Below are 12,358 nucleotides of genomic sequence, written 5' to 3' on the forward strand. Positions count from 1 at the left end.
GGTCCAGAGTAGATACTTACTACATGCTTATTCCATTCTCTCTCCTCTCTAGGCCCCTACTCTATGATATAACTACACTAGTCTACCTACTATTCCTCATATATCTATCTCCCACCTACATACATTTATGGCCTATGGTTGTCTCTTACACCTTGGGCCATTCTCTCTTTGTTGCCACATCTTAGTATGCCCAACTTCCTGCAAAACTCAATTTAAATCCCACCTTCTGTGGGTGGCCACCTTACTCCCCCCCTCCCCAAAATTTTCATTGTATAATGCTTATATTCACATCATTACTTGGAGGCTATCTCCCCCCTTACAATGAGAGTTTATTTAAGAACTCTCTTTTTGCCTTCATTTGTCTCTCTACCATTGAGCACAGTGCCTGGAAGTGACTGAGACATGACTCTTTAAACCACCAGGAGAAAATGTCCAGAGATAAGGACACATTGATTTAGGTATATTCCTACACAGGATCACAGTTATGTCAAAGCCATTTTTTCTAACTCTAAAGTCAGGATTCACTTTAGTGCTTATTCAACAACTTACTAAAATGGCAGACTATATAAAATATACTTATGTGGTATGCTTGCAAAGGAATTAGTGGAAAAACACTTTTAATTGCACACACATTGGAAGAAAGGCAGCCAACTGCAAGGGACAATGATAATCAACTTATTAATCTATGTATAAAGGCCAATTATGCTTTACACTCAAGGCTTTCATTTGAATAAAAAGAGCATGCATATATGAATGTCATAGTTATCAAATTTTCGGATGATCAGAGCTAGGAAAAAAATGTACTGAACACAAGAGACTCGGGAACCAATGACTCGAAAGATCCATGAAGATCCCTCCAACTAGAATGAGTTGAACCTAATAAGATGAAATGTCATAGAAGTAAATACCACACTTAGGCTCAAAAATATAGGATGTGTGGTTAGACTGAAATAAAAGAAATCTGGAAATACTGAGAACAAGAATGAAAGACTGTTCTTCCCTCACAGAAAGAATGGGTAGTTAATATAACAAAAGAATTTTTTTAAATTGTTTTACTGGGGGTAGCTAGGTGGTTCAGTGGATTGAGAGCCCAGCCCAGAGATGAGACATCCTGGATTCAAATCTAGATTCAGATACTTCCTAGCTGTGTGACCCTGGGCAAATTACTTAACCCCCATTGCCTATCCCTTACCACTCTTCTGCCTTAGAACCAATACTCAGTACTGCTTCTAAGATAGCAGAAAAAGATTTAAACAAAAAAGACATCAAGAAAAATCTACATATATCTATGACAGTGAGTTTTTGAATGTCATACATAATCACAATGACTTGTTTTTAAAAGATTATAAGTAAACTTTGAAAAGAATATGCATAATTGAGTCCTTTTGTCTCAGAAAACCTGAGGCCAAGCATCAGTCATTTCACCTCTCAGTCTCACTTTTCTTAACTATAAAATGAGGTAGTTGAACTAGACCTTGTCTGTGAGTCTTTGTAGCTCCAAAAGCCTATAATTCATCTTGGACTTTCTGTTCCATTACACAGAGATAAGAGAAAACTTGCAGCCTATAAAGCCACAAATCTTCATGTAACAGTTATTAAGTGATCTGCCATTATGAGTAGGCATGTTTATGGATAGTAAAGAATTACAATCCAGTAGTTTAGTTTTTTTGTCCTCTGTCCTAGAACTGAAGTTCAGAATGATCACTCAATGGGAACTAGAGTGGCGCATGCTCAGCCTAAGTACATCATCCAAGAAAAAGCACCATAGATTGCCATCAGAGAGATATAAAACCAGAGAAGAAGATAAACTAGTCACATAGGGAAAAAACAAGTAAGGAGAAGCCAGACTCTCCAGTGGCAAAAACACAAAATGAAGAGAAAAAGAGGAAAGTTGCTCAAACAATGTCCTAACTCACTCTCAAAAGTTTATGGGATCGGGGACAGCTGGGTGGCTCAGTGGATTGAGAGCCAGGCCTAGAGATGGGGGTCTTGGGTTCAAATATGACCTCAGATACTTCCCAGCTGTGTGACCCTGGGCAAGTCACTTGACCCCCATTGCCTAGGCTTACCACTCTTCTGCCTTGGAGCCAATACACAGTATTGACTCCAATACGGAAGGTAAGGGTTTAAATTAAAAAAAAAAAATTATGGGAAACAATCACTGATGATAGGGTGATAAGAGCATAACTTCATTACAATCTGAACTGATGGAGGGAGTACCACCTTGAAGAGGTCAGATTAGCCACTTAAGTATGGATGCTATTCCTCTTTATAAATTTTAATTTTTACATAAATAGATACTAGCAAATGCCCCGTAACAATGAGATTCAGCACAGCACTATCTTGGCATCTGAAATACTAAGTAGGACCAAGAAACAAACAAACCAAAAAAAAAAAAAACAACATTAAGAAATCTCTAATGTAACAACTACAGGGGTCATTAAAACCAACCAGTAAGAAAACAGCACAAATGAAGTGAAGCTATTAGACATAAACAAAGATAAACTGATAAAAATAACACATAGAGAATGAATTGTATTTCCTCTCTCTTGTCTTGCCTTGGTATATTGTTAAAAGTACATAAGCAATAAAAATAACATAAAAAATTATCCCCCAAGCAAGATCTCAGAGTAGAAGAATTAGTCAACAATGTCACTGCAAAGCTATGAATACAAAAGGATACAATATTATTCTGTCCTTAACAGTAGTTCTCTACACTAATGAATAAAGAAGATACACTGAAAATCAATTATCCCTAAGATCCTCTTCTATAAAAAAATAATATTGCTATTACTTACTAGGTCGCTTTGGCACTCCCTTGGACTGTTATGGTCAAGATAGGTATCCAGGTCCCTCTATATTCGAAAGCAGGTAGTACAGTAACAGCTCCACCCATTCCCAACATTCCTGAGTTTGTTGGTGCTGATGCTGGGCCACCAGAATTATTATTTCCTATGAAATAAGGAAAATTTTTAGCTTACCTTCAGTCTTCTTACTTACAAGTAAGACTTAAAAGCACAGTCAATTCTTTATTATAATAAGTTCCTCTGGTATTTAAAGCCCTTCCATAACCTGTTCCCAACATATTTTTTCTAAATATATTGATATTTAGTAATTTGATATATTACTCCCTTTCTTGTTATATTCATACATGGCATTCTATATCCTATCTTTAGGATTTTTCACACACTTCTTTCTTCCCTCTACCTCTTAGAATCCCCTTGTTTCCTTCACAACTCTGCTCAAACCATAGCTTCAGGGTGAAGTTTTTCCTGGTTCCCCTCACAATCTCCCCCTTTTTGAAGTTGTATTTCTTTATCTTTTCTATATACTAGTGTAGGTATGGGTTTGTCTTCTCTGACAACATAAGCTCCTTAAGGAAAAGGCCTATTTCATTTTTTTGTTTTTGTATCCCCAATCACAGGTCCTGTCACACAATAGGCACTTAAAAAATATTAGTTAATTGACTAACAACTTTTTTTAGGACAAAGAACAAAACTGGAATAACTCTTGCTATTAAGTTATGAGAATTTAAACAATTTAATATGAAATAACTAAAAAGGGAAAGGGAAAAAATATAAAAGAGAACTTACCAGCTTGATTTGTTGCAGTAGATGCAGTCCCTGCTGTTGGGACAAGAAACAATGACTGGATGAAGGATCCCAGTGCATTCACAATGTCTCGGAAAACCTTAGTAGAATGTTGTTTCATGTCATAAGATTGACAAAAGGACCTGCAAAATACTTTAAAATGTTTCTAAACAACAATGTTTAGCTACAAAGCATGCCAATAAAGCAGTCAAAATTAAAGTTCCTTATTGCCAATCAGAGTTCATCATTATGAAAGAATTTGGCATCACTTGCTCAGCCATAAATTAACAATTACCCTCCTCTCCCTACCTCTCTAATCCCATACATACAAAGTTTCATTTTGTTGGAAAAATCCTTAATAATTTGGAAAAACAATTTCACTGTTTAGCAATTGAAAGCCTGTGTCTCTGAGGTCCTACCTTAAAAGCTGAGGCTGCACACAGAGCCTGTGAATTGATTCCACTGCAACTGCTCTTAGCCACTGGGGCTTATCTGCATCCAGAAACTTCACTAGGAGTGAAAGAAATATCTCACATTCGGTAACCTAAAAGGAAGAAACATTTAGAATATACAATACATTTCTAGGTAATTGATATCAGAATCTAACCACTTTCTAAAATATACTCTATAACTAATTCAAATTAGCAAATGCTGAACATTTGGGGTTTGAGGGAATCCACTAAAGGAAGTGTTTAGAAAAATTAAAAGTTGTTTTAATAAGTATTTCAGCTACCATTTTTTCCCCACAAGTGTTAATGTGGATGTGGTGGACCCAATTTCCTAGTTAACATTACAAAAAAATTAGGTTTAGATTTATTAAGTTTAGAAAAGAGCATCAGAGACTGTTAAAATTTAGGATGAGGCACAAATATCTGTCGTCACTCACTTCCATCATAGACTTTTTCTGATCCTCAACCTTTACCCCAACCTCACCGTTACAGTATTTTCTCCCTGTTAAAATCACTTGAAATATATTTTGCATGTGTAAATGCTGTGTCCTGAAAAGAATATAAGCTCTTTTGTGGGGAGGGAGGACTTGATTTTCTTCTTTGCATGCCCAGTGGGCACACTACCCAATTCATGGTAGGTGCTTAATAAAGGTATGCTGAAGGGGACAGCTGAGTAGCTCAGTGGGTTGAGCGTCAGGCCTAGAGATGGTAGGCCCTAGGTTCAAATCTGGCCTCATACCCTTCCTAGCTATGTGTCCCTGGGCAAGTCACCCCCATCTAGCCCTCACCACTCTTCTGCCTTGGAACCAATAAATAGTATTGATTCTAAGGTAGAAGGTAAGTGTTTAAAAAATAAAAAAAAATAAAGGTACACTGAATTTGGTATCTTGTAATCTGATGGATGTAAAATATGTAATATTGGAATCAAACACCTTAATGAGCCAAATATGTTCATATTTTAATATCAAGGGAGCTATAAATTGAGACGGTGTAGATCAACTTTAGATTTTGAAATGCATTTTTGTTAAAAGGCATAACACAAAGAGTGCTGGGAACAGCAGGCCTGGCTTCAAATCTAATTTCTGAGGCTTGCTACTTGTGTGATGTTGAGCAAATCAACTAACCTCTCTGAATCTCAGATTCCTCATCTGTAAACTAAGGAGGCTGAAGAAGCAGGCCTCTGAGATCCCTTTCAGCTCTAGACCTATGATTCTGTGGTTTGTATGGCCACAAAGATTGAAAGAACCCTTACTGTTTCTACAACAGGACAAAAAAAAAAGCAAAATATTTGATTTTCAATTAAACCTATTGCTAAAAATGGTACTAAAAATGAAATGCTTAAGTAAACAGGTCTGACTTTCTGACGATAATTTTAATTTTTTTAATTGTCAATCCTGAGAGAAAAAAAAGATGGAATTTGTTCATTTAAACTTTGAACAAAATAATATACTCATGTAAAACTAAGATAATTCCTGTGAGATAAAAGGGATTGATTGAAATATAGCTCAAACCAGAAACTATTGCAATGCCAAAACAAACAATCCCTATTAAAATAAAATGTGACAAATTAGCATGTTCCTATATATCAACATATCACAAAAAATATATGATAAAAACAAATATATTGGAAAAGTAGAGATATACAGTGTAAAGTATACTAGATGTGAAGTCAGGATATAGATTCAAATACTGGCTCTGCTCTTTAGTATTTAAGTCATTTTAAAGGCTCACAATTACTCTGGGCCTCAGTTCCTCATCTATAAAATGAGGTATATGATAAGAATGCCTTGGAGATTTAATTTTGGAAGGGCTCTTAGAAATCACTTGGTCCAGCAGTTATTCTATTTATAGATGGAGAAACTAAAAACCTATAGAAGTTAAATTACTTGGTCAAGGTCACAGAGCTAGTTAACAGAGTCAGGAAGAAAACCTCAATCTTCCTAACATTTCTGTCCCACAATACTTACTTGCAGTAATTCTCTCCCCAAGTAATCCTCACTGAGAGGAAAAGTCATTGTGCATCATGGACCCTAACCAGACATAATCTTACACTATGCCCAAACTCTAGTCCTATTTCTAAACTAAACTAGACAAAAAGTAGGGCAACTTATAATAAGCCAACTGGGCACCAACTCTCACAAGTGTTATTAGGAAGGGAGTGGAGTAGCTGGTAGATATGCTTTATGTCACTGGGAAAAGTCAGCTTTCATACCAATCATTTTTACATATGACATGGCATATTTTGCCAATTTCTCATCTGTACCTAAACAAGATCAATAATTTTTTTAAACCTTTATCTTCTAACTTAGAATCAACACTGTATATTGGTTCTAAGGCAGAAGACTGGGAAGGACTAGGCAATGGGGGTTAAGTGACTTGCCCAGGGGTCACAAAGCTAGGAAGTGCCTGAGACCACATTTGAAACTAGGACCTCCCATCTCTAGGCCTGACGCTCAATCCACTGAGCTATCCAGCTGTCCAAGATCAATAATTTTTAAAACACAAAAATACCATAAATGGCTAACACCTGTCCCTCCCTAAAAAACTGACAATAGGAACTAGACATATATTGAAACTGTTAATTATTTTAGAGACATTATGTCTCAGATATTACAACAATTTAAAACACTGCTTCTATTCCATTTTCCATGGATTTACCACAAACGACATCTCGTTCTTTTCAAAAGCTTTTGACAGTTCTAAGTTAAAAATTATACACATTATAGTAATATGTAATTATTTATGTATAATATATAATACATTTTGGCTTATATAAAGATATATTACATCATTTCCACAAAAACCCAGTTTAAATGTCTATCAATGAATTATAACTTGGTCTAGTAATTTATAATTACACAAAATATTCTATGTAACTAAATTTCATTTTTGTGGTCACTATATAAATGTTTTTGATCAAATCAACTAATGAAAATTTCTACAGTAAGTTGGTAGGGAGAAGGAGTGTGCATGTTAAAATGAAAATATGTGAAAAGACTGTGATCTCAGCCAGTGCAGAGTACCCACATCAATTAGATCCCAATCCTTTGACATGTTAAATGATTTCATTTGTTATAAGTGGCAATGAATTTATGCAAATGTGTAATTGAGAAATGAACTTTCATTCTAGACCTGGACTTCAAAATTAACTGTGTGATTTAGGATAAATCACAAACTCTTGGCTTCAGTTTAGTGAACTATAATATTTTATATAAGTAAAAGCAGAAGAAAAGGTATCAGTCTTTATTGGTCTTCAAGGGGGACACAGGGACAATTAAAATGGACATTAGTGACATTGCTAATCACATGGTCCCTTCAGTTAACATCATATTTCTTTACACATTAGAAATACTGTAAAAACATAGACAAAATTTAAAAATGGATGACATACTTAAAAGTTGAATGATTTAGAAATTAAAGTTTCCAATGGATCAATTTCTAAAAGTAAGCCATCCCATATACCTAACACAAGAAACTTACCAAGTAGTACTTACCAAAAGACTATAAAATTGCTTAATCAGAACTGAAACTACTCTCAGCAGACGCATACAAATAGGAAAATATGGTTTTTCAACTGGTGCAGGGGAAGATGAAGTACAGGAACCTTGTCTGAACTTGATATTTGGGGAGAAGAGCTTTATCACAAGTGGACATACCCTTTCTTTAAGAAGGAAACTAAATTCTTGGTGCTGTTGGGAAAAAAAAGTTAAATTAACATAATAATTCTAAAGTAAAATCTTACCTTTTAGCCAATAAAGCATTTTAAGGATCAATATTAACAAGTCATATAATTCCTATTGCCTTTTACAACAATTGTTAGACACTGTCAAGATTTGTTCTTAAAGATCGCATAGTCAAAATGATAGGCAAAACCAAATTCGTAATCCCTGTACTATTTAATAGTGTTTTACTTTTTCATTTATTAGAGACAACTAGATAGTGCAACGGATAGAGCACTGAGTCTGGAGGCATGAAGTCCTAAGATCAAACCTATACATTTACCAGCTATATGACCCTGGGGGAAAGCCACTAAACCTTAATCAGACTTGGTTTCCTCATTGGTAAAATGGGAATAACAAGATTGCATCCCAGGGCTGATGTGAAAATCAAATGAGATGCTACTTGTTTTGCAAACCTATAAGTGCTATTTAAATGATAATAATAATTTTTCATACTATAATAATAAAGTAAATTTTTTAAAAGGACAAAATGGATAACGAGTGAAAATGGATAAATTTCTAAAACACTTCACAAATAAAATCTTTTGGCAGTCTCGAGATAGCTAAATGGTACAGTAGGCAGCACAGGGCCTGAAATAAGGAAGATCTGATTCAGCCTCAGACACTTACTAGTTGTGTGACCTTAGGCTTAGCTTCCAGGTGCCTTGGTTTTCTCAACCATAAAATGGGGAGAATAATAGCACTGACTAGCCAGAGTCATTGTGAAGAATCACAGAATATTTGTAAAACACTTAGGATAAGTTTGGCACATAATAGGCACTAAATATAAATACATGATGCGTACAAAGAACAATAGCTTTATGATAATAGAATGAAAATTAGCAAAATTTTCAATATATTGTAACTGTTCCTCCTTACTATATCAGGAGTCAAATAAAAAAGTTAAGTTAAGCATTAGAAAATTATGAAAGTGGTTGTAGAATTTACCAGTTTGGAGAAAAGCAATTCTTGTCTGATGCAGTATACCAAGGTATCCATTAAATCACTTTTGACTCTTTTTTAGAATATCAGGTGGATTAGCGGAACAAATTTTGTCCAAATTCAACTTATAAAGGGTCTGCTATATAAAAGGCACTGTGCCCTACACCACGATAAACTCAGAAAGGGTGAATACTCGAACATGAAGAAGGAAACTATCAGTAAATTAGGTGAACACAAAATAGTATACATGTCAGACCTTTGGGAAGGGAAAGATTTTAAAACCAAGCAAGAGCTAGAAAAAAAAAATCACAAAATGTAAAATTAATAATTTTGATTACATCAAATTAAAAAGTTTTTGTACAAACAAAACAAATGTAGTCAAAATTAGAAGGGAAGTAACAAATTGGGAAACAATCTTCATAATAAAAAACCTGACAAAGGTCTAATTGCTCAAATTTATAAAGAGATAAATCAATTGTACAAAAAATCAAGCCCATTCTCCAGTTGATAAATGGGCAAGGGACATAAATAGGCAATTTTCAGTCAAAGAAATCAAAACTATTAATAAGCACAGGAAAAAGTACTCTACATCCCTTATAATCAGAGAGATGCAAATCAAAACAACTCTGAGGTATCACCTCACACCTAGCAGATTGGCTAACATGACAGCAAAGGAAAGTAATGAATGCTGGAGGGGGTGTGGCAAAGTAGGGACATTAATGCATTGCTGGTGGAGTTGTGAATTGATCCAACCATTCTGGAGGGCAATTTGGAACTATGCCCAAAGGGCGATAAAAGACTGTCTGCCCTTTGATCCAGCCATAGCACTGCTGGGTTTGTACCCCAAAGAGATAATAAGGAAAAAGAACTGTACAAGAATATTCATAGCTGTGCTCTTTGTGGTGGCCAAAAATTGGAAAATGAGGGGATGCCCTTCAATTGGGAAATGGCTGAACAAATTGTGGTATATGTTGGTGATGGAATACTATTGTGCTCAAAGAAATAATCAACTGGAGGAATTCCAATGGGGACTGGAACAACCTCCAGGAATTGATGCAGAGCAAAAGGAGCAGAACCAGGAGAACATTGTATACAGAGACCGATACACTGTGGGACAATTGAATGTAATGGACTTCTTCTCCATTAGTGGCAATGCAGTGATCATGAACAACCCAGAGGGATCTATGAGAAAGAACACTATCCACATTCAGAGGAAAAACTGTGGGAATAAAAACACTGAAGAAAAACAATTGCTTGATTACATGGGTTGAGGAGGATATGATTGGGGATATAGACCCTAAATGAACATCCTAGTGCAAACATCAACAACATGGAAATAGGTTCTGATCAAGGTCACATGTAATACCCAGTAGAATTGCGCATTGGCTACGGGAAGGGCAGGGGGAGGGGAGGGAGGAATAGAATATGATTTTTGTAACCAAGGAATAATGTTTTGAAATTGACCAAATTTTTTTTAAAAAGAGAGAAAAAAGGCACTGTGCTAGGTATCTCTTGAGGATACAATGATAAAAATAAGGTAAATCCACCCATCAAAAAATAAAGACTATTTCATTACCTTAATACATCAGAAATGGTTTATCTCTACTAGAAAGGGAAAAGGAAAGATATATTATGATTATAAATAAGTAAATAGAGGAAAAGTACTAGCTAGAGAAAGAAAGGGAAAAGGTTTCCTGAAGGAGGTGGCCAATGAATGTTGGGAAAAGTAAGACTAAGAAGTAGAGGAGATAAATGATAGGGATGGAATTAGATTCACAATCTAAAGGAAATCATATCTCATTAGACTATGAGCTTCTGTTTTGCTTTCTTTTGTATCCCTAGCACTTAGTATAGTGCCTTAAACCTAGAGGCATTGAATGAGATCAACTTTAGGAAGACAGAATGCTGAGTTCAAGGAGTAGTTAGGTCAGTTTGATTGAACATTAAGTACATGAGAGAAAATAATATCAAATAAACTTGGAGAAATAGGAGGGAGCCATAATGTGGATGGCTTTAAGGTCCAGGCAGAGGATTTTGTACTTTAGCTTAAGAACAACAGAAAGTCATTGAAGTTTTGTGAGTAGCAGCAGTGTGGCATAGAAGAGACAGTGTGAGAATCCTGAAGCTAAATCCCATCTCTGCTCCTTAGATCCTGGGCAATCTCCTCTGAACTTCCTTACTTGTAAATGGTATTAACAGACTTTAAGTCCATATTTCCCAGGACTGTTGTGTAGCTCAATGAGATACTGAATGCAGAATAATATGTAAACTACCAACTGCTATAATAACAAGGTCTATTATTATTTTCTGGATTCAAGTTGCAGTTCTGCTGTATTGGTCTCTTTTATGGTCCCCCAAAACATCACAACCCACAACACTTTTCATATTCCTGAAAAGTACTCTCTCTCTGTCGTGTGAAATTCTACTGGTACTTCAAAATGGGTACAAGTCTTGGGCCTCAAACTAATGCATATACTCCCAGAGAGAAAGACTATCATTCCTTTATCTTTTTATCTTCCTATCTTTAGCTTGGCACTGCAGATTACAAGGCATTTAGTAAAAGTTTAATTAGTTAATGAATTTTAAAAACATAAAGAGATTAGAGAGTATCTCTAAGTAAAACAATCCAATAAAACATCCAGTAAAACAATTCAATTATTTTACTACACTTAAAAGAATATAGCTCACATATGTCGCCATTCTAAGGTTTGCATCTTGCAATGTGTGTGTTGAGGGGGAGGGGTGTTACACAACTGTTATATGAAAAGATAATTACCAAACTAAGATAATTAAAGTTTTTGAAAGCTATCTAACCCTCCTCCCTCTCTCATCCCTATATCCTCTCAATTCTGAGAGGGTAGTAAAAAATTAGGATTTTCATCTCTTGGCTGCTGCTGTCCCCATACTCTGGGGATATGGAGGGAGAACCCAGCCATTTCCCTCACAGTGGGGGTTCCCTCCAAGTGACTCAGGACATTTTAAATTTATGTTCCCCAAACGTTCCCTTTCTTTACCTACTCCCCTGAGTCCCCAGGAGGACAACCTGGGGTGGGAAATCTGGTGTCCCCCGGTGGGGTGATCCCAGGGACAAATCTGTTTTTGAACTGTCAGTATTGGGGTATCTATAGCCAATGAGGCCTGTCTCAGGTTTGGGGTGACCCCTACCCCGTTTTCAGTATTGGGGTCTCCCCTAGAAAAAGTTTCTCTGGGGACCCCACCTTCTAAACTCTCCTTTTGTGTAGAGGGGATGTTTTCCTTGTATTTATGGAAACAAAATTACATTTGCTCAAAAAAAAAATGCTACATGCTTCATGCTACAAATTTTAATCTGGAATTTTAAAATAAATTAGTTTAAAAAATATTTTAATATTTTTTGTGAAGAATGGAGACAAATAAGGATTACTTCATTGGTGAAAAAAATTTGAAATGGCTTACTTGTAAAAAAACTTGTGGAAAATCATTTAAGACTGACTCCAGAAGTTCAAGGCCAAAAGTCCGAGTCATTTCTGTCATTCCTACTAGCCAATATGGAGCATCAGCATTAACCAACTGGCAAAGATCCTGAGAAAACAAGTGCAACAGAAATAAGTTTTAGCGAATGGGATAAAAAAAATTGTCAGTCACATATAATTAATTCAATTAACATAATTGATCCCCT

General features: G+C 35.7%; 1 protein-coding gene across 2 annotated transcripts in view; it reads right to left on the minus strand.

The window, feature by feature from the left end:
• MON2 (MON2 homolog, regulator of endosome-to-Golgi trafficking) overlaps nucleotides 1–12,358 on the minus strand; it is a 170,953-nt gene that overhangs the window by 105,098 nt on the left and 53,497 nt on the right. For both annotated transcript variants that reach the window (XM_001363454.5, XM_001363373.5), the window contains exons 7-11: nucleotides 12,136–12,261; nucleotides 7,534–7,728; nucleotides 4,010–4,134; nucleotides 3,594–3,733; nucleotides 2,799–2,952 (exon numbers count right to left, since the gene is read on the minus strand). In XM_001363454.5, coding sequence (XP_001363491.1) covers nucleotides 2,799–2,952; nucleotides 3,594–3,733; nucleotides 4,010–4,134; nucleotides 7,534–7,728; nucleotides 12,136–12,261 — 740 coding nt within the window. The remainder of the gene's footprint in view (nucleotides 1–2,798; nucleotides 2,953–3,593; nucleotides 3,734–4,009; nucleotides 4,135–7,533; nucleotides 7,729–12,135; nucleotides 12,262–12,358) is intronic.

The sequence above is a fragment of the Monodelphis domestica genome, chromosome 5 (genome assembly GCF_027887165.1).
Source record: "Monodelphis domestica isolate mMonDom1 chromosome 5, mMonDom1.pri, whole genome shotgun sequence".
In the NCBI taxonomy this organism is placed as follows: domain Eukaryota; kingdom Metazoa; phylum Chordata; class Mammalia; order Didelphimorphia; family Didelphidae; genus Monodelphis; species Monodelphis domestica.